This window comes from Quercus lobata, chromosome 6 (assembly GCF_001633185.2).
Source record: "Quercus lobata isolate SW786 chromosome 6, ValleyOak3.0 Primary Assembly, whole genome shotgun sequence".
Classification (NCBI taxonomy): domain Eukaryota; kingdom Viridiplantae; phylum Streptophyta; class Magnoliopsida; order Fagales; family Fagaceae; genus Quercus; species Quercus lobata.
In genome coordinates, this window is record NC_044909.1 from 30,379,957 (window position 1) to 30,403,900 (window position 23,944).

Consider the following 23,944-nt stretch of genomic DNA (forward strand, 5'->3'; position numbering starts at 1 on the left):
CAGCAACAGTCTTTATCTTCTCCTTCACAGCCTGGAATTGCTTGTCCTTCTCCAAGGTCAGTTGCCTCTCAGCTTTGAGGTCATCTCCCAAGACCTCGACCTTCTCCTTGATGGTATTGGCATTGACCATGGCAGAAATAAGATCCTTCTTCAGTTTAGAATTATCTGCCTCCAAAGCCTCCACCCTGGACATCATCGACGCAACCTTTGCTTTGTGAGTAAGGTACTCTAAAGTAATGTGAAAACTCTCCCTCAGTACCTGAAAAGAAAATCCACCTTCAAAACGATGCAAAAAGAAGAAAAAGAAAGTAGTGAAATTGCACAAGTGCACTACCTAGACGAGTTTGTGGATATGATGACCCCCAACCTTGTTAAAGGACATGTTAAAGAAGACCCTCAACTCCTTAGTAGTGAAAGCCTCTTGTGCCCTCGCCAGCGCAAGGCTAGCATCATCAAAAACGCTAGACGAATGGGAATCAGCCTTGTCTTTCCCCTTGTCATCCACACGTTGCTTCTTCTGGAGGGGCGTAATTTCTTCGACCGAGGTAGCCGAGGAAGCTATCCTCGTTGGCTCAATGACGAGCGACGGAGGCCCCCTTCTCCTTAACGTGCAATGTCTTCTTCCCAAGGTTGTAAAGGGGCTCGTTCTTCTTGGCCCTCATCTTTGCGTACATCCCTTGGTTAAATTTCGTCATCATTTCTGCGAAAGAAAAACACTTGTTAAAGAAAAAAATAAAAAAAGGGAAAAGAGTAGTAGCGACAAACTTAGCAAACACTTACTCTTCTTCTCCTTAATTTCTATAGTGCGTAGGACATAAGCAAAAGGCTCTGGGCTGAGGCAGTGAAGAGTTAGGGTTTGCAGGTCAACCAGATCGTCAAAATCGTTAATCATCCTCGCGTACTCAATGGCTGCCTCAACGCGTTGCCTGTACCTACTTTTGAGCTTTGGCTGCTTCTTAACTGTGCATAAGATAACAAACAAGAGAGTTGAAGGTGACAAAATATACGCAAAAGTATGAATGAAGAAGGACTGGCAGAGAAACGACGCACCTAGACTCGAGGTTCCCCACTGACGGAGCTACCTAGGGGCGTCCTCCTAAACTTCACCAGAAGGGGTCTCCCACTCATCCTCAGAGACAAAAAAGAACCGGGACTTCCAGTATCAAAATGACAAAGGCAAGCCCTTGACGATCCTAGCTTCCCTGACCCAAGGCACTAGCTCGCAGTACCCATATTCCTTGGATTCCTTCAGACGATACAGGTAAGTGAACTTGTCTACCCTGATCATATCTCCCTCAGTGGTAGCGAATCATATCTCTATACAGCTAATCACTATCCTCCATGAGTTTGGCAGAAGTTATCCGGGAGTAATTTTGAAGTGGTTTAAAAGCTCCATAATGAAAGGGTGGACGGGGAATCTAAGCCCATGTAGGAAGGTAGCCTCATAGAAGCACACCTCCTAAGGCAAAAAATGATAGGCTTATTCCTCTTTGCGAGGACGACGAACCCTAACCCTCTTAGGAAATTGGAACTTATTGCTAAACCTAAAGAAGGTCTCAACGTCTAAGCCACACTCTTCCCCAAGGGCAGAGAAAGCCCTAACCTCCCTTGGGCTAGAAGACGCAGTGTCCTCCTCCACTTCCACAGGGCTGTCGCTAGACGACAGCCCCGTCTCAAGTTCACTAGATCTCACCTCCGACATCCCTCTTCACTCACCCATCAAATCTTTGAACCAATCAACAAATTGACGAAGCAAAGGGACCAGATCAGCTAACACTACACCTAAACTACTACCCTCAAACACAAAACCTTCAAGTGAGGGGCAGAAAGTATGAGAAGCACTTAGAGAGGCACCCAAATGTGCGAAAAGAAATGAAATAGAGGGGCAAAGTGTCCTAGTTTCAAAACTACTAACCATGGAACCCAGAAAACGAAAAAAGGGGACAAAATCCTAAAAACTCAAAACGAGAATGAAAATCAGAAATTTTTACAAATTGAAAGTTCAATTAGTGTAAAAACACCCTTGAACGTTTAGACCCCCAAATTACAAATTAACCAATTCAAGCTTTATGTCAAACAACTAGTGTGTAGAAAATGAACAAAAGCTATAAAACAGAATTGGAAAACAATCTAAGCCAATTTAAAATCACAACCCACAACAGATAATAAAAGGCAAAGATAAAAGGGAAGAAAGATGCAAACACAAGAACAACACGCGATGTGTTATCGAAGAGGAAACCGAAGCCCTCGGTATAAAACCTCTCCGCCGCCCTCCAAGTGGTAAACAATCCACTAGAAAATGTAGTTGGGATACATGGAAAACAATAGACCCTCCAAGCCTAATCTACCCAGTGCACCTAAGCCCTCCAAGCTTCTTGCTCCAACGAGGTTGCGCCGAACCTATTTCTTTTCTAGCTTCCCGGATTTTGCTACTTGATCATAGTATCAACCAATGTAAATTGGTTCCTTCCTAACTGCTTCCCAAAACACCAAACAGCCCTCTCACAGTAATGGATATGGTGAGAAAAGGTTTTGGTAAAATGCCTCTCAAGGGTTTAACAATGGAGAGGAAGAGAGTTGAGGAATTTGAAGAGACTCTTATGTAAAGATTGTAGATGAATCAATCTTGTTTTACTCTAGGGTCTCTCTCTCAAAATTCTCTCTGGAAGCTCTCTTTCTTTTGTGGGTATAAGGGTATTTATACTGGGGTGAGAAAAGAATGTGAAACGTCAGGTTTTTCAAAACAAGGGTGGCTCGCAGCTTGGCCTCTTGACTGAGTTGCGAGATCCAGCCGCACGATAACAGAATGGCCAATTGTCCTATTTTGTCCTGCAATGCTCCAGCTAGCATGACGCATCAACTTCTGGCATGCTTGGCACGTGTGCTGCTTCTGGCGGCTTGCAGCCGCGAGTCACCCGCAAGATCAAGCTGCAAGACTCTGTTTTCTTGCACACTCTTGAGCATTCAATCACACTATCTCACTCACTACCCTTACAACAAACCCACCTAAATACAGTGTTACTAAATGCTGAAATACAAGCAAATTTGGCACGGAATAAAGCCAACAAGATGGTTGATTAAATTCAACCTTACACAAATTGCTTATGCTACGAAGAATAAAGAGGGGAGAAGGAACCATACCTTCGAAAAAAAAAAGGCACCCACAAGAAGGAAGAATGCAAGAAATCGCAGAAGAGAATAGCTCGAAGAAGGAAAGGCATAGAGCAACAATGGTGGAGGAATAGAAAAAGTGAAGAAAGGAAAGTGAGAGAAGGGAAGTTTAAAAACCAAACACAAAAAACTAAAAACCAGTGGGAAACCCAAAGAGCCACACAAGTGGAGCATTAACTCCACCAGCCATTACATGCCATGTGGCCACGATGTGTACGGAGCCATCACTACACATTAATGCGCCGCCACTTTGCATCAAACGCGAAACGAAACCCCAAGAGTCATGTCTAGGCAAACAACCTTTCACCTTCTGGTGGTCATCACAACACGCAATGACGACCACAAAACCTGAGGGGGGCAGTTGATGGGATCAACGAACTCCCTTGCCTAGACAACCTCATCAAATACCTCCGTCTACCTAGCCACGACATGGACGAGGAAAATCAAACCATTAATGAGAAGCTTCAATGCCTTGGACCGTTACCAATTAGCTGTCAAACCATTGATAGCTCTTCAAAACCTGCATTAACAAGTCCTGAGGCGTTATGGAAGGAGCACTAAAGCCACAATTAAGGCTCCAACGGCTAGAAACTACAAAACTATATATACACACCCAAAATACATAGGCAGTGGTAATTCTAATACTCTAAGCTCTCTTATTTCCCCAAAAGTTTCTATACACTGACTTTGGCATCGGAGGCATTATGGCAGGCACCACACCGGTGACCACCTAAGGAAAGCCTTTGCGCTACATTTGCAAGTACAGCGACGAGGATTTCACTCCATCTAGATGACTATTGACAATTTTCACTTCATCAATAATAATCTTCTTCAGAGAATGAGAAATTCAAATAATTAATTTTAGAATTAAATATTTTAGTTGTAGAAAAAAAACCATAACAAACTATACAAAAGTTTGAATAATATAGATCACTTGAAAAAAGAATAGTATTTCTATCTTTTATAAAAAATTAAAAATAAATAAAAATGGAATAATATCAATCAAATAAACTTAAGTTAAAAAAAAAAAAAAAAAAAAAAAAAAAAAAAAAACTCAAAATAATAGAATGATATATTTGTAAATATGGAGAGATGAAAAATAATTTTAGAAATAATATCTCTAGTACATTTTGGAAAATAAATCATACATTATAACACGTTACAAAATAGTTGTATATTCTCACGCATCGAGTGGACCTGTGACTAGTCTATATATATATATATATATATATATATAACCAAAACCTCTAGAACTCTTACAATTTTCCACGTCAGTACAATATTTAAATAAATTATCATTTTATTTAAATAAAATTATTTTTGTTTAATCCAAACTTGACAAGGAGTGAAACTCTATCTCTCTAACAATTCCAACTTAAACTCAAACTCATCATTATCATTTTCTTTTAAATAAAATTATTTTTGTTTAATCCAAAACATCTGAAACTCTCACAATTTTCCACGTTAGCACAATATTTAAATAAAATTATTTTTGTTTAGTCCAAAATTAACAAAAAGTGAAACTCTATCTCTCTAACAAGTCCAACTTAAACTCAAACTCATCATTATCATTTTTTTTTTTTATAAATGAATTGACATGTTTGTGAATAGATTAGGTACAACTCGAAGGAGAGTGGAAAATTGTTTATGTTCATTTAGTTTGCAAATGATCAAAGTTTAAGCCTAAGTTTTGACTCAACTATTAAACAAGTTGAGCGCGTGGATCTTGGGCAGTTGCTAGCTTATGCAAATACCTCACCATCACTTGACCAAGTATATCATTTGCTCTTAGTGTAGTAAGATGTGCATGCCAATGCCACACCTTCCACACTGGGAGGCTATCCTTCGAATTGTGAAATATCTTTAAGGTCATCCCAAATTCCCAATTGTGGACTCTTATATATAGCTATGACATTTGCTTGTATATACAGGCCTTTATAGCTTTGGATTGGACAATATCACCTTCAGATATGTGATCTACTACAGGATGTTGCTTTTTCTTAGGTGCGAACTTGATCACATGAAAAAGTAAGAAACAAAGTGTGGTGTCCCGCTCTAGTGAAAAAGGCTAAATATGGAGTCATGACCAATATGTCATGTGAACTCATGTGCATCAAGCAACTTATAAAGGAATTGAGTTTTATTGTGCAATTGCCTATGATTATGTATTGTGAATTTGTGACAATCATGTAGTTATTCACGGTAGTGGAGCCAGGATTTCAGTTGAGAGAGGGCAAGATTAAGAACAAGATTGAAATCAATAGATTAATTAAATCTATGTACATTAAGTTTAAACATGTAATTTGATTACTCAAAAATAAATTGATAAAATGAATAAATATAAAAGTGTTGAAAGTATAGTAATGCTTGAAAAGTTATATACCTTATCAGTGCTTTGATTGCTTTTAAAAAATTACTAGTCACAACTCCGCGCAATGCATAGAAATTTCTAACTATTTTAAAATAAAATGTAATGTATAATTTTTTTTTTAATTATTCATTAAATTATATATTAGGACTAAAATAGTGTTTTCTCATAAGAGAATCTCATTTTAAATGTATTAAACTATTAATTAAGAATTTTTTTTTTTTTACATAACTATTTACGAAACCAACAAAGGGCAAGGGTCTTTTTTTTTTTTTTTTAAGTAATGAATTTTTTGTTCCCTATAAATAAAAAATTATATATGTATATATATATTTATATTAAGATTATTTTCATCTATTCATATTATGAGCCAATTTGCTAGTGATAGAATATAGTGTGGATTAAAATTTTCCAATTATGACATTTAGAAAAGAATGAGAAAAATAGCTTTTTCCCACCATTAATAAATTTCAACTTCTACCATCCTATTTTAATATTATCTTTACTTCCAAACCAATCTATCTCTTTTGAAGTATACGAAGTATAATCATGATCTATTTTCTTGAATACATTACTTATCTCAATACATCCATAAAAATACATCGAATCAAAACATACCTATATGAAGATGCTTTGCAAAAAAAAAAAAAGGATGTCTCATCAATCATCGTTTTGCAAAATATCATATCAATCATTGCTTAACAATGATTAATTTGATCGATTAGGAAAATTACTTTTTATTTATAATCTATTAAGATTATTTTCTCTATGGAAACTGCAAAATTGTCCACTCCAAAAGATTATAGAATAAACAATTATTAGCAAAATCTCATAATTAAGTTTCTATGTGCATCATTATAATAATAATTAATAATAATAACAACAACAATAACAAAAATAATAATGAAAATACAATTGCAAAAGCTAAAATATGTCACTTATTCAATTATTTCCATTTGATTAACCTTTGCTTTTATCTAAATAAGTGGCACTATAGAGTATTTCTAATACAATTATTAAGAGTACTTTCTCTACAAAAACTACAATTTGTTCACACAAAATGATTTAAAAGTAAATAAAACTTAGTAAAGTCTCATGGTTTAACATCTAATTGAATCACTAAAAAAAAAAAAGGAATTTTTTTTTTTATCGGGAATTTGAATACCTAAATATGCATAAAAGTTGATACAAATTTGCCAAAAAGAGAAACAAATGTGAAGTGACAATTAAATCAACAATAACAAAAAGAACCATTATGGGGGAAAAAGTGGTTGAAGCAATAAATAATAAAAAAAAGCACCAAAAGAGACAAAATTGGAGAGAGAGAGAGAGAGAGAGAGAGAGAGAGAATTGACCTTTTCTGCAATGAACAACTTGGAAGGAATAGGGGAGAGAGGTGGAAATGAAGTAAAAGAAATTTATAAGAAAATCAAGTTGGAAGAGGAAGAGTAAAAGCAGATGAAAGATTCAAAAAAGTGAAACTGTAGAATTTATGAAGATGAAAGGTTCAAAAAAATGAAATCATAGAATTTATGAAGATATAAATGAGAAAATTTATAAATTTATAAAGGAAATCAAATTAAAAATTTAAGAAGCCAATAATTGGCGAAGATGAAAAATTGAACTAAGAAGACAATGGTTGAAAAAGATGAAAGGTTAAACAAAGTAAAAATTGCAAAAAATTAAAAAAGACTGTTAATGACATGACACAAAAAGAGCTTTTGTAAAATTTATTTTAATGCTTCCATTATTATATAATAGTATAGATAGATATGTATAGATATTGTTTTATTTTATTTTAGATTCTTCATTGATTTTATTGCTTAGTTATAATATCTAAATTAAAGTAGATGAATGTGTAAAGGCAAAGTTATATATAAAGTTAAAACCGCTCAAGATAAATGTGTAAAGTCAATCTATACATATATTTAATATATTCTTAAAAAATATTTATATATTTAATATTGCCAACAAAATTTAGGAATAAAAATTAAATAAGAAAAAGAATGATTACAGAATCAATGACATAGCGGATGAGGTGGTGCAATATGAGCATAGTAACAATAAATGCTACACTTTAGCTTTTGGATATATATATATATAGATATAGATTATGTAGAATTTAATTTTCTCCTAGGTCGTAGAATAGCCGTCCTTTCTCTTGAAGGTGTTTTTGTACCTTGAGGTAACAGGTTTACCTTCAAGGTTTTGTGGTTTTTTCCTTTCTTTCGAGGGTGGGGAAACACGCTTTCTTGTTTTTAGTTTTTTTCCCTTTTTTATTCTAGTTTCAGATCAATGAAGTAGTTAGCAAAATATGGGAGTTGTCTTACCCTCTCAGACGTGGAAGGTTCTCATGGTAGCATTACAGAGGAAGAAGCAGTTTCAGATTTCTTCCTTGCTGTAAAGTTTCTCACCAAGCGGGCTTTGAACGTGGAGGCTATTTCCAAAACATTCACACCCATATGGAGAATGAAAAATGGATTTAGGGTGACTAAAGAGAGTGATCATGTGGTGCTCTTTACTTTTGATAACCAAACTGACATGGAGTGAGTCCTTAATACAGAACCATGGAGCGTTGATAAGCACCTTATGGTTTTACATCGGTATGATAAAGAGGTTGACGTACTGGTTATTGATTTTAATATGGTTACTTTCTGGATTCAGGTACACAACATACCAATTTATTTTCGAACAAGGGCTGTAGCTGAAAAAATTTGCGGTGTTGCTAGTTTGGTGGACAAGAACACGGATGAAAGGGAAATTATGGGCGATAGTTTTATTCCAGTATGGGTTAAGGTGGACATTTCAAAACCTTTGTGCAGAGGCCGAGTGATTTCTTTGGAGAATGGCAAGTATGAGCGGCTGTCAAACTTGTGTTATTGGTGTGGCAGCCTCACACATGATGAACGAGACTACGAGTTGTGGATTGAGAGTGAGGGCACGCTACCGACTAAGGCTCAACAATATGGTGCATGGATTAGAGCACCACCTTTCGTGCAATCAAAAAGAAACTCAATTTCTGTTCTTGGATTTTATAAAACAAAATTCGTTGGTCCAACTACAATGTCCACCCCAAAGTCGTCTGCAAAACCACAGGTGGTGATCCAAAGAGGAGGTTTGGCGCCTAAGATTGTCAAATCAGGCCAGGGTAGTGAGACACCAAATCAGGAAGGAATTAAATTCCCAAATTTTCAGAAGGCAAATCCGATGGAATCAAGTCCTTTCCATACAAATCACAACGATTTGGGTGAAATCAATGCTATTAATACGAATCTAAATAAGGGGAGTTTATCTGCTGAGCTATTTGAAGAGAAATTAGAGGAAATAAATCGTGATTTGAGTAAATTTGATGCAGCAACAGAATTTCATTCAAAATCAAACTCTCCCACGGGTAAGGAAAATAATTTGGACTCAATGACAATTAATGAGATTTTTCTGAAGTCCACTTAATCACATGCAACATCACATGGTTGTCCCCGTGTACCACTTTCTGTTCTACCTGATACTTCAAACATTAACACAGGGAATTCAACTACTTGGAAACATTTGGCTAGGTCCATTATAGGCACGGATGTCATTATGGCAGATGTAGTGGGATCAAAGAGGAGTGCTCATCCTAATGGGGGTCAGTCGGGCTTACAGAAAAAGAAGAAGACTGTTTCTCGGGTTGGCAAAGGTGACAATGTGATATTGGCGAAGGCTAGTTCCCAGCGCCGCCAAAACCAATGAGTCTTTTATGTTGGAATTGTCAAGAGCTTAGGAACCAACATACAGAAAATCAGCTTGCAGAATTAGTGTGGGTAAAAGATCCCTCCATTGTGTTTTTAGCCGAGACATGGACAAATGAAGCTAGGCTAATTTTAATTCAAGATCGTTTGAAGTTTAAGCACAGATTTATTACACCTAGGAGAAACAAATCAGGGGGTTTGGTGATGTACTGGAAAGAGGAGGTTGACTTAACAATAGAGACTCTTTCAAAGAACCATATTGATGCCACAATTTGCAAAAACAAGGAAGGGGAAAAACACAAACACATGTTCTTAAGAACAGCCAATGTTCTTGCCCATTGTACCTAGATAGATAAATGACTTTTGTTGCATACTGTAGAATATGAGCAGCAAGATAGAGTTACAAAAAATTGCCCCCTTTTGTAAAATATGTTACTATCTAATTTTTTAAAGACCATTTTTCTACCATTGAGTTGGCTTATCAGACTTGGAATATATGTATTTTGTTTTAAATCTAACCCACATATGTAAAGGGTTTGTGATGTTTCCTTCCTTAGAGGTATAGTAATGGGTATGTACACTTTACATGAAACTGTAATTTATGTATACACAAATTTTACTATTAATAGAAAATTCTCTACTGCGATTGTTTAAATATGAGCTATGAAAACAAGTTTGAGTAAAAAGTGAAGAAGTGGGTTAATTTTTTTTTTTTTAATAAATTGATAATTCAAGAAGAGGGTGTTTGAACCTAACCAATATAGCTATAAAGTTATATAGATTTTGTAGATATTCTTTGTGCTTTCTCATGCATTGCACAGGTTAGCGACTAGTTTCTATAAAAACTAATTAGAAGAAGCAAAAGGAAAAATCTCTTGAATCTACCTTTGAAATGATTGATGAAGTGAGGAAAAAAATAACACAAACACATGGTTGGCCTGAGAGAAGGCAACCTCTGGTGAAAAACAGTGCTAATTTTCTTCTTTCCTTTTGAATACCAAGAGAGCAACAATAGTATCTACTTTACCCCCACAAAATTAATAATCATGAGTGTGCTATTTGTTGCACATATCTTCTTTGATCCAGACAATTCCACAGTTTCTCCTCACCAATAAACTACAAAGTCCAACAACTTCATCGTATCCAGTATGGGGAAACTAGCAGAAATAAGAATCACAAATTACTGAACTCAAATGAAAGCATATATGCCAATGAATTTAAAAACGAAAAATGAAATAGAAAGCTATAGAAAAAAACTATAAAAGGAAGAAAGATATTAGTGACTTACAAAAAATTCAGCTGTATAGATTCATCAAAGCCACCACTTTCCCTGGGATTTCTCTTCCTCTCAATCAATGTTACATTGTCCTTCTGTGCTCAAATTCCCAATCCAATTTCCCAAACGTGGATTGAATCTTTCAATTAGATTAGAGGTACCTTCTCCATTAGTTCCATTCTCATCCCTATCATACTCATCATGGCATTCACCCAGTTTTGGTATCTTTTGCTAAATCTTCCAAATCATTTTCATAAGGAGTGAGGCTACAACTACTGTTGCTGCACCCACGCATAGTTTGGTTCAAATCTTCAACTTCAATGTCTTACTTGTATGCCCAACAGGCCCCGCATTTTGTAACCTCTAATCCTGGACCTTCGGTTTCAAATCCAATCTCAATTTGACTGAATCCTTTAGCATCCATGAACAAATGATTCATGGTTCACCCTTTTCCAATGTTAGTAATACTAGTGGCTAGAGGTAGAGGTTTCCATGCCTCACGTGTGGTTTTTCACTCCTCTTGCTTATGCAGAATGGACATGAGCATGATCTGAAGGAAAGGCAGTGTCAACAGCAATCTGCACCCCCCTCCCCCCTTAGCCCGCCCCAAAACAAAAACAATTGACTGCTTAAGGGCCAATATGTTAGCATAACATTGTAAATATTTTCTAATTTACAACATGGACATCAATAATCACAGCAAGCAAAACCATTCGATGTCCTATAAAATGGAGCACCAAACCAGAAAACACAAAGATGCTTGGGAAATTAATTGTAGCTATAATATACATATGAAACAAAGTTTCTTTGGCTTTTTCATTGATGCAGGAGCATCAAAAGGTCTGATTTCAATTACAACAATAGCAACAATAATCCAGCAGGAAGGTTAGTTCAGTAGTACATTCTTTCAGCCAGCAACCTAGCCTAATGAAACTTGTTATTTGCAGCAGCCAGCTGGTGATCACTTAAGGAGATTAACTGAGTGTCTGAGTCTTTGCCAATTCATATGGAAGCAGTTGGAAGGGGCTTGGAGGGCTGGAAGTCTCAGCTATAACAGTCAAGTTAGAGGTAGGTTATTTAGGCTTGCAACCAAACAGTAGGCTAAAGGTTGCTAGAGAAAAGTAAACATTGAGAACTTTTTGTAATGTGTTAGTCAAGATGTTAAGTGGTTATTTAGTCTAGTTCAACAGTAGATAAGATCAGATCAGGTTGATTTTTTGGCTTCACTCTGATACAACCTATATAAATAGGCATTTATCCTTCTGTTGTAATCAATTAGTTTTGAAGTTAATGAAATATGTAGCCTTGAGTGCTATTTGAGAGAACTGGGTTTTTTCTGCATAGGTGTTATCCACCTATAAGCTTCTCTAATCAACTTGCATCCTAATTAATCAACCAAGCCAAAATAGCCACCCTAGTTATTATTCATTTACTGAAGTATGTTCAATAAACCATGAAAGAAACAAAACATTAAGAATATTAAGAACAGTAGTTTTACTAGCATCAAGGCTAGTATAAAGCTTCTCATTATATATACTTTTTTACTTACTAGAAAAAATCATTGTTTTAGTTTAAGAAAATTAAGGAATATTAAGGGGTCATTTAAATCTTGAGGATATATTTTCCAGTACAGGTGGACATATAGAACAGGTCAAGGACGGACCTAGGTGGGGGCCTGAGCCCCCCTGGGTCCAATTTTATATATATATATATATATAGTTATTATATATTTTATTTCTGTAGTTGAGCCCCCTTCCAAAACTTTAGGCCCCTCTTCTCCCCAATCAACCTAGCTAGTCTAACCCAAATAGCAACTATTCAACCCAAAAAGTCAACAAAAATAATAAAAACATTCACAATGATGATTGTATTTTAGCAAAAAAAAAACTATTTTACCACTAAAGAACCAATAAAACATTTGTTATAGGAGAAGCTAAAGCTAAATTTTTTGCAACTATAGTAAATTGGTATAAATATCAGTTGACTGTAACAAGTTGTTAAAAATAAAATACAATATTGTATTAAGATTATATCTCTTCCTTCTATTGAAAACCTCAAATTCTCTTTCTTCCTTTATTATTTTAATGAGTTGTTTATATTATTTTAAATGAAGTGATAAAAAAAATAGAACTCCTAGCCAACCTAGTATTAAAAAAAAAAAAAAAAAAACATTATTTTGTTTTTGTTTATGTCTTTTTTGGTAGATGATTGCATCTTAATGTATTTAGAAATAACGATTTTGTGTATTTATAATTTTTTAATACTATATGGATACTTATTTGGATTTTTTGCTTTATACTTCGGCCCCCATTAGCTTAAAATCTTGAGTCCGTCCATGTAATAGGTTGACATACAAAGAAATAAATCATGCACATGAGATCAATCAATCCAAATTGGGATATTGTCCCATAAAATGTCTGTGGACAGTATCACACACATCGTATACACAAGCAGTATGCTTCTCTCACACAGATCATATACAAAAGCGATATGCTTCTCTCATTTGTTACTTCCTATGACCACTCAAAATAAAGTGAAGTGCTAGTAATCATGTATTCTAAATTCATTTTCTTTTATGTTCGTGCAAATCTAATTCAACTATAACCTACAAATAACAATGATCTCAAACCTCTTTAAGTTTTCAATGTTTATCCAAAAGAATAGAAAATATATAAATATAGCCTATATTAATCTATCTAGTTTGGTTACCCATTTTGCAATAAAATTTCCCATTTTATTAAACTTCTTATCTTAGATAACCAACATCCATATCCTACCAATGATTAATCGATAAGGCAAAGTGCTGGAGTCTATGATCTAAAATCAAATTGTGATGTCCATAACAGAAGAGCACACATATAAGATCTAATCAAATGCAAATTGAACTAAGCAAACGAAAATTTCATTATATATATATATATATATATATATAGGCATTGTGAGAGTAACAAGATTGCAGACTTTACTCACCAACATAATTGAACAAAAATGATGAGCTCACAATTTGTTGCACTCTTCTTGTCTGCTAGTAGTTTAACAATTTTTCCTCCCCAACAAAGTCCAGTAACTTCATCAAAGCTACCAGGTTCACTAGGATTCCTCTTTATCACAAATAGAACTACCTTTTGTGCATAAATTCCCAATCCAATTTTCAATTAGATTAGGGTGCTCTATCCATTTTTTGGAAAAGCCACAACAACCAACTTTTTGTTTGTAGCATGTCACAAAGAGCTGTAAAATCTTACCATTCTACCTAAAAAAAAAAAAAAAAACCTCTTTTAAATAAGTCTATTGACAGAAGACTAGGAGGTGGATGACATACCATTAACTTAAGAATACCTCAAAAGTCACAAAGGAAGCAGTGAAAGTAGAGGAAAAATTATTCTTGTTTTCCCATTTTCCTTAAGCATGGGATCAACGGATATCTTCAGTCTTTCAGGTTATAATTCTCGATTACAACTTATAGTTCTATTGGGTCTTATTACACCATTACAATTTTGCTTATTTCTTTCCCTAATATGAATTATAAAATAATAAATGAGACCCCATTTGTAAGATAAAGAAGCCATGTAATGCCTTACTGTTTGCTAGAACTCTGCATATCATCATGCTGTTATGACTTATGAGACAAAGTGCACACTTCTTTACTGCAAAGCTTGGGCAAATGCTGGCAATTGAAAGCTTCAATGCAACTGCATTGATTCAACCAATCTGAAAGTGATGCACACCATATATATGATATATAGGACACCCATTTCCATTCACCTAGATGGAACAGCATGACATTAGTTTGCTAGTGACAAACAAATAAGACGATGAAAAGTTTCTAATTCCAAATTGTCAACAAGAAATACCTTAGGCTCTATATTTGTTAATACAACAAACATGAAAATAAAACAAGGGTTCTTTAGATGGACAAAATTTTTTGGAACCACGATGCAAATGCTCTTAACTCTTAAGCCATATTAGTTACTGATATGGACAAAAAGAATATTTTGAAAACAGAATCAGATTTTATAGACAAAAATTAAACCAAAAATTAAAACAATGCCACACTTGAATAGAAAAAAAGTGTAATTTTTAGAAGTTTAGAATAGCTCACATTCTATGCAAATTATAAATGAGTAGACGCCAAGCCTCCAACAAAAACCAATCTCACTCTTCCTCCCTCCCTCCCTCCCTGCCTCCCATCATGATTCCCATCCACAAACAAAAAACAACATGTTCACTCCACCATCATGGCCCGCTCTTTAACACCCCAACCTCAACTCCTCCTCTCCCACAACCACCACCCTCCTCCTCCTCTCCACCTCAACCCCATAATCACCCGTTGCTCCCTCCTCCTCTCCAACACTTCACTCTCCCTCACCACCACCACTCCACCACCACCCTCACTAGCCTCTCCTCCACTTGACACCACTATCACCGACCGTATCTTCATGGACTTCAGCCTCTGCCCCACCACTTTCCTCCCCAACACCAACCCAACTCTCTCCCCTGACCCCTCCACTCCTCTCTACACTGAATCCTTCCTCTTAGGCTGCCTCATTCTTGGCCTCTATGGCCACCTCGTCCCTCTTACTGTCTCCAACTTCAGTCTATGTGTTCCTCCACTTCCTCTTCCTTATACAAGAACACCCTCGTCCACAAAATATTTCCACTAATATGGCTTAAGAGTTAAGAGCATTTGCACTGTAACATTATTCTTATTCATTAAAAAATAAAAAATAAAAAAGAATTAAATGGGGTGAGTTTTCTCTTTATGGCATTTACTACATTTTTCCAATTCCAATATTGTTGTAAAATCAAATGGAAAGAAGTAAATTTGGGCCATTTTTTACCAAAGAGGTCACCTTTTCTAAGTCAACCATGTGATTTCTTTTTCCCACAACATAAGTGAACAAAAAATAAAAAAATGCAGATGGTTGAAATCAAAAAATGCAGATGGTTGAACTCAAATGAAAGCATATGCCAATGAATTTAAAAAAGAAATATATAGCTAACAAAAAAGATCCATAAAAGGGAGAAAGATATCAGTGACTTACAAAAAATTAAGAGGAAAAAGATTATCAGCTGTACAGATTCATCAAAGCCACCACTTTCACTGGGATTTCTCTTCCTCTCAATCAAAGTTACATTGTCCTTGTGTGCTTAAATTCACAATCCAATTTCCCAAACGTGGAATGAATCTTTCAGTTAGATTAGAGATACCTTATCCACTGGTTCCATTCTCATCCCTATCATACTCATTATGGCTTTCACTCAGTTTTGGTATCTTTTGCTAAATCTTCCAAATCATCCTCATAAGGAATGATGCTACACCTGTTGCTACTACTGCACCCACGCATGGTTTGGTTCAGATCTTCAATTTCCTATTCAAATATCAAACAGGCCCCACATTTTGTAACCTCTAATCTTGGACCATCGGTTTTAAGTGCAATCTCAATTTGACCCAATCCATTAGCATTTATTTGACTTTTCAATTTCTGATTGAATGATTTATAGGGATAGTAACCCAAGTAAAGATGATACGATTCAATCTTACCATATATCTCCCAAACAAAAATGCAGCACATATGGCTTTCATCTCCGTTGGCTTTCAAGTAACAATGAAGCTTATGAAGTAGGTAACGTGGATGTTGTTGGCGGAGTACAAAAAGTGCACACACAGCGACTCCCTTCAATTTATCTAAAGGCACTTGTAAATTCACTGAAGTCCCCACACTTTGATGCCTAAACCATTTCGGAATTTCTCTTCCAGGAATTATAATACGATAAATGTCTTCATCTCCCTGAAACATACAAAATTACAAAATCATTATATTTAGAACCTCACAAGCAAGAGAAAGAGAGAGAGAGAGAGAGAGAGAGAGAGAGAGAGAGACCTTAAATTGAGTGTGATGTCTTAGTGATTTTAATAACATGTCACCGTTGTCTTCATTGTTAAAAAATTTACCACAATTGAGAAGAAAGAGGAACCGATGAGGACCATCTTCAGGTCTTAATGGTAATATTTCCAGTGAGGTACAACCGTCTGCATAAATAAGCCTAACATCAAATGGAAGCTTTGGCAAAGAACGAAGATGTGTGCAACCATTCAGAAAAAGAACCTTCATATTAGATAGTCAAGCGGTACTCTCAGGAAGGCAAACAAAATTATTTCCCCTAAGATCTAATTCTGTTAAAGAGGACAAACAACCAAGACCATCGGGGATTGCCTGAAGATTGCAATAACTTAGATTCAATTTGGTCAAAGACCATAAATTAGAAAGAGAACGCTCTAACATGCCTGTGGGGTCTACTCTTCTTTTTTTCATTAAAAGAAAACTGATGAGTTTATTTGATGATGTAGATGATAAGCCTTTACATCCATCAAGAGATAGTACTTTGAGACCTTTGATATTCCCCAAATCTTCTGGCAGTTCATTAAGTTTTGAGCACCCAGATAAAGTGAGAATTTTTAGAGACATCGAACAACAACAGGCACTTGAAAGACTTGAAAGGTTTTTACAGTCTCTTAGATCTAATTTAATAAGTCCAGTTAAATACTTTGTTGATATTGATAAATCTTTTATAGCAGTCCCGCTCAAACAAAGTTTTGACAAACGTGGCATATTTCCAACAATTTCTGGAAACTTCTTCAGTCTTGAACAACCAACAAGATCAAGAATTTCTAGTGCTTCCAAGCTGATCTTAGGTGTAAGGCTCTCAAGGCTCTTGCAACCATTTAGATCCAATCGAATAAGGCATTTGAGATTTCCAAGAGATGCATGAATCTTGGATAGTCTTATACAACGTTGAAGAATCAATTGCTTAAGCTTTGGGGCTCCACTAAGGTCCGGCATCTCAATCAAGTTTTGGGAGTCACTTAGGTCAATGAGTCTTAACTCATCTAAATTCTGTTATAAACCAAAAAAAAAAAAAAAAAAATTATTAGATAAACTCAAGTATTAATGAAAAGGAAGAAAATACACATTTGCTTGAGTAAAAATCTTACCATAATTCCTTTCCACAGTTGTTTGATGTAGCTGCAACGCATTCTAAGTTCAACAAGTCTGTTTGGTTGAAAACTAGTTGGCATAGATTTAAAAGGATATCCGAGCCATTCTACAATGCGTAACTCGTCAGAAAGATAATTAAGACTTTTTGGAAGTTGCATAGTACCATTTATGAAGTCTTGTGGAAATTTCTCATCACCAATTTTGAGAAATCTCAAATTTTTCATCTTTGAGAAGGTTTCAGCATGCAAGTGTTGAATTTTTTGAATAGGAACTTTTATCATTATGCCTTCAACTGCCTCAGTTCCCTAATAAATAAAAACAATGAATTTAGAATAATTGGTAAATTCTTAGAAAATTTTATAGTAACATATATACTTCTTAAAGCTCAAATTTATACTAGTCAACTTACAATATTATTCTTCAATACATGAATGACATCCTTATAAATCCACAACCTACTACGTCTACCAGGCTCTCTAGGGGATTCGCGACGAATGATTTCTTGACCCATATCTTGCAGCAAATCATGCATCCACAAAATTCCATAGTCATTAATGGTTATGAGAGATTTGTCCTTAAGAACACCAATATTGTAGTCTGGATAATAACCAAAACTTTCCAGTATATCACTTTTGCAATCCTTTTTTTCTCCTTTGAAAAAACATGCAATATCTAGAAACAATCCTTTTTCAGAATTTGTAAACCCATCAAAACTTATTTGAAGTATATCCAAAATGGTTCTATTAGGTTCTTCTTTTAGTCTATCTAGGGCATTTTTCCATTCATTCCTTCCTTTAGCATACAACAAAGAACCTACAACTTTAAGAGCTAAAGGAAGGCCTTTAGCATAGTTCACAAAGTACTTACACAAATCCACATAATTTTCTTTAGGATGGGGTTTCTTAAAACCGCTCCAACTAAAAAGCTTCAAAGCTTCATAATCATTCAACCCTTTAATTTTATATACACCATCCACTTCATTTCTTTGCAAGAAATGACTATCTCTACTTGTTAGAATAATTCTACTCCCCGCACCAAACCAATCATGTTTCCCTGCTAATGCTTCTAATTGTTCTTCTCCATCCACATCATCAAGAACAATAAAATCCTTTTTATTACATAATGTATTCCTTATAACATTGATTCCCTCATAAACATTCGATATATTTATTTCACTTTCCATGAGGGTCTTAGAAAGAAGTTGTTTTTGTAAAGAAACTAGACCTTGATTTTTAGTTTCTTCTCTAACATTAGCAATAAACTTACCAACTTCAAAGTTACCTGAAATTCTTCTATAAATTTCTTGTGCAAGAGTTGTTTTGCCCATTCCACCCATCCCGCATATCCCAACAAAGTGAACATCACCCAACCCTTCACCTAAGTATGAACCCAACATTTCCTCCACACGTGAGTCCATTCCAACAAGGTCCTCACAAACACTTGAGAATTTATGATACAACTCAGTGCATATCCTTCCAATGATTTCTTGGATAACTTTTGATTCATACCTGCAAAGAAAATTGCAAAACAATAATTTTGATGAGGCAAAGCTAGCCACATTTTAAGATAAAACATTCAACATATAATCATAATCTTAGATTCGTTCAGCCATATTGAGAATGCCTAATTATATTTAGTCCTCTTTGTTCTACATTTCTTGAATGCTATTTTCAGCGCCCTTTTTTCATAAAAATAAAAAAATAAAACAATTGAAGTATTAACTGTATAATTATACTTTTCTCCTAACCGCTTGCTTTGGACATTTTTACTTGCTTATTTTTTTTCTTCATATAAAAAAAAATGATGTATTAACTTTAACTGTATAATTCTACTTTTCGCCTAACCACTTGCTTTTGATATTTTTACTTGCTTATCAAGACAATTCTGCCAAAAACATAAAGTAGCAATTCGAATGAAAACATTACGGGTGGGCGGGTAGCTTATATAAAGCAAAGCTATGTAGACTCCATAAGTCACATGTAAAATGAGGATTACCAAGTTCATGACTTTTTGCTCATATTGGATAATTTAGGGACTACCATGCCAAACTATGCAAATCCAAAGTGAGGGATTTTCACAATTCGCTCCAATACTAATGGGCTTGGTCTGCGATCAAATGCTATAAAAGATTTGTACCCCTTCATCCTTCACCAATTGGTCGTTGGATGGATTGGTAACGCACACAGTCCGACAAGTGGTATCAAAGCCCAATCATAGGTTCGAGTCGTTGGAGCCGCATTGTGAGGGAGGGATTGTGAGGGATTTTCACAATTTGCCCCAATACCAATAGGCTTGGTCTGCAATTGAATGCTATAAAAGATTTGTGCCCCCTCATCCTTCACCAATTGGTCGTTAGATGGATTGGTAAGGCACACGGTCCGACAGTCCAATTTGAGATTATAATTTCCAAAGTTTGTAATATACATGGGACAAAGAAATTCATTGCAAGATGTGTTATGGGGGCAATTTTAGAGATATTAAGGGCCAAATTTGTTGTAAGGCCCAAGTCTCTCTCTCTCTCTCTCTCTCTCTCTCTCTCTCTCTCTCTCTCTCTCAATTTTATATTTTTTCTTGTAACTTTAATTTAGGTTGACGAATCATTGTGTTTTTTTTTATAACTCTATTTTGGGTTAATACGTTTTGGTATTGTATTTTTGAGTTCCCCATCCCAAGTAGTCTTTCTTCCTTTTATATCTTTGGTTTGAGTTAATACTTAGTTATTTTGGAAGTGAGAGTAAGGCCCAAGTCTCTCTCTCTCTCTCTCTCTCTCTCTCTCTCAATTTTATATTTTTTCTTGTAACTTTAATTTAGGTTGACGAATCATTGTGTTTTTTTTTATAACTCTATTTTGGGTTAATACGTTTTGGTATTGTATTTTTGAGTTCCCCATCCCAAGTAGTCTTTCTTCCTTTTATATCTTTGGTTTGAGTTAATACTTAGTTATTTTGGAAGTGAGAGTTTGAATTTATATCAAAACATAATATTGGCTACATATTTGAGTGTGCCTATCAATTATATGAGTAATATTAAAAAGTAATTTTGTTATGAGTTATGATTATCATGATAATCTCCTTTAAGAGAATGAGGAATTTAAATAATTTATTTGAATCTTAAAAACTTTAGTTGTATAGGGAAAAAAAAAATAAAAATAAAATAAAATAAAATAAACATAGACACTATAACATAATTTCAAAGAATATGGATCAGCTCATAAAGGAATAATATTAATTAAACACACCAAAAATAATATAATGATATATTGGTAGAGATAGAAAGATGAAAAATAATTTTAGAAATTGTTTAATTTTTAAGGAGAAAAAATTATTTTCAACAAATTTTAAAAAACATAATAATACATTATATAACAATTACAAAATAATTATCTATTCTTACACATCCATGAATTTGCGACAAGTTATATTAAAAGAAGTAATCCTACATTGAAAGTGACTAGTTATATTAAAAGAAGTAATCCTACATTGAAATTAAAAGAAGTAGGAAGGTGTTAATCCCTATAAATAGAGTGGTGATGTAACTTTGTTGAGTGTGTGTGTGTAATAGTTAGAAGAAAAGTTTTGTCTTGTGAAAGAGACAACGGCTAAGTTTTGCCTAGTGAGCATAAAGTTTGAGCTGGAGCTTTTTTATTGGAAAAATAATTTTAATTTGTGGCAAAGTACTGTGAAAGACATCTTGGGGCACGAGAATTGATTAAGGCGTTGTATGGAAAGTCAAAGTAGCCAAACAGATGATAAATGGGAAGATATTGAGATGAAAGGAAAAACTATTTGTTCATGTAATCATGTCTTACCCCTTAGATAAAGTCTAGCATGTTAAATGAGACCTTTCCCCCAAGCATTTTGGAAAAAGTTGTGGAAAGTATATATGTTTAGTCATTGACAAATCGATTATATGCTTGAAGAAAGAGTTGTATCGCAGGAAAGAAGGCACTGACAAAATTTTCTCTGATTTGATTGGGCTAGAAAAAGTAAATAAAATTTGTCATGATAATCCATGTGAAAGTCGGCAAAGTTTTAGTGTAGAAAATTACGATTTTGATATTTAGGATTGTAAATGAGTCAAGCTTTGTTGAGTAGTGAATGTTTAAGTTCGGCTCGACAATAATGTTCAAGCTTAGATTGAGCTTGATACGAGCCTATAAATAATGTTCAAGTTTGGGCTTGTTATAAAGTATAAATGTTTGAGCTCTGCTTGGATTGACTTGGTTCATTAATCAAGCCAAGCCTGAGCTCTATATCAAGCTCAATATCATGTTTTTGAGGTTGAGATCCAACGCAAGTATATTATCAAATATATATCCAGTTTATTATCTAACTTATTTGGTTTGGATGAGTGGTCTCAACTTATAATTAATTAAAGTCTTAGAAGGATGTGAGTTTATATGTAAAGCTCGTATCAATTTTATTACCAAACTCATAAATAAGTTTAGGCTTAACTTGTTTTGTTACTTTTGTATCGAGTCTTGGTGTTCACGAGCTTGTTCATGAACAATATTGTTTACTCAGGCTTGGCTCGTTTATTAAACAAGCCTAAAACTAAAGTTTAAGTTTGGATTGTTTATAAACAAACAAACATAAATGATCTTTTTATCAAATCAAGCCCAAACTATTTATGAACGGCTTAGTTCATTTACAGCCCTATTGATATTAGTATGAACAAAATTACTCTAAAAAAGACAAATGTTACCTATCATGCACATGCCATCTAGCTATATGACCCACATCTCTCGAAGCAGCTTTCCATGCTTGCACATCCTTTGTGTTAACTTTGGTATCTTTCTCATGTTTAGCAAAGGCTTCAACAAGAGTGCCTCTCCGATTCCTTACGTCAGAGGGATCCACATGATAAAAGACAGGCAAAACTGTCAATCTGGTCTTTTTCATGCATTCAACAATTTTTGCTAGTTCAATCAAGCACCACCTTGAAGAAGCATAATTTGTTGAAAGAACGATGATAGTATACTTGGACTCTTCTATTGCTTTCAAGAGCTCTGGAGAAATATACTTTCCTCGCTCAAGTCTTTCATCATCCCTGAAGGTGATAATACTCTTTTGTTTTAAAGCAGTATAGAGATGATCTATAAAATTCATGCGGGTGTCAACACCGCAAAAACTGAGGCACACATCATATTTCCATCGAGGGCAAGAAGAAGAAGAAGATGAAGTTGAAGAGGGGGAGGAGGAAGTTGCTTGAGTGGCCATGGAAGCAATTGGTAACTTACTAGCTTGTTAAGCGATATGTAGTAGAGAGTGTTGTAGACTTAGAGAATGGGAGCAACAATAAGAGACTCTAAGTTTCTCTAGCAAGGCTTTGGTTGGTGATATATGCAATTGTTTCCCTGCTTTCCACGTCTTGAAAAAGTAGTCAAAACGAGTGAATTTCCAGGTGACTAGCTACGAAATTTTTTTTACGTTGAAGACCAGCAATGAAATTTCCCACTTGCTTTTGTTTTGTCTATCAAGTTGGCCATTTTCACAGTCTGGCTTTTTTGTTCTTGTTCTAATCGTGCCGGACAAGTTAAGTTAGTGACCTTGTCATTATATTTTGGACTTTCAAACCCAACTAAATTTGCTATATTTTCACTTGGGCTCCACTACCTTTTGTTTCTTCTTTATTTTATTTTTGTTAGGTACTAAAGTCTTAGGATTTTATGTATTTAGAACTCTAATGTGTATTGTTGACAAACCATGATCAAAACAAGATGTTTAGTCATGTTTAGACTTGCTCAAAGTTGGTTCATTTATGTGAAGTTGGAACAAGCTGATGTAGAAATTAATTATGCTTCTCAACCTGGTTCGATCGATCGAAGCTTAGACTCAATCAATCGAAAATCGAGTCAGATACGTTTTCTGCAGAATTCCAACTCAGCCTTAGTTTGTTTTAAAATGTTGAGGGTTTTGTAATTTGCTCCAGGTATATAAGGCAAACCCTAGCCACGTTTTTGTGTTGCTCGTATTGCTGTTTGTGTAAATCTCTTGTGAGATCTGTGAAGAGCTTTCCTTTACACAAGCTTAGGATTATCAAGAAGGAGATTTCTTCAAGAGCTTGATGATCATTCAGTTGCTGCCATAAGAACTTAAAGAAACACGAGCGGGTGTGCTTATACTTGTTGGAGAATTCAAGAAAGAAGTAGTTCATGGTTTTGGAGCTTGCACGTGGTCGTGTCAGTAAGTTTCTACTGGTGGGTAGCAATAGGATGTTAGTGATCTAAGTCCTGTTGAACAACTTTGATTCTTTCATAGTAGATTCAGGTTTACCTTAAGGATAGCTAGGTTAAATCCTTCCCAAGTTTTTACCGGTTTGGTTTCCTGGGTGATCATATCATTGTGTTATTTATCTTTCCACTGCTTTGCATGATATGACTGTTTTGATTGTGATAACC

At 35.0% G+C, this 23,944-nt stretch overlaps 2 protein-coding genes across 2 annotated transcripts; one reads left to right on the forward strand and one right to left on the reverse strand.

Moving 5' to 3' along the window:
• Positions 1 to 14,781: 14,781 nt before the first annotated feature.
• LOC115950107 (peptidyl-prolyl cis-trans isomerase CYP28, chloroplastic-like) lies at positions 14,782 to 15,207 on the forward strand. The gene has a single exon (XM_031067356.1). The coding sequence runs from the start codon at positions 14,782 to 14,784 to the stop codon at positions 15,205 to 15,207; it is 426 nt and encodes a 141-aa protein (XP_030923216.1).
• Positions 15,208 to 15,915: 708 nt separating this feature from the next.
• Positions 15,916 to 22,763, reverse strand: LOC115950108 (TMV resistance protein N-like). Its single transcript, XM_031067357.1, has 5 exons — positions 22,249 to 22,763; positions 17,954 to 19,052; positions 17,541 to 17,849; positions 16,930 to 17,442; positions 15,916 to 16,335 (listed from the first exon to the last, which is right to left on the reverse strand). Exons 1-5 carry the CDS (start codon positions 22,761 to 22,763, stop codon positions 15,916 to 15,918), a joined length of 2,856 nt encoding a protein of 951 aa, XP_030923217.1.
• Positions 22,764 to 23,944: the final 1,181 nt, after the last annotated feature.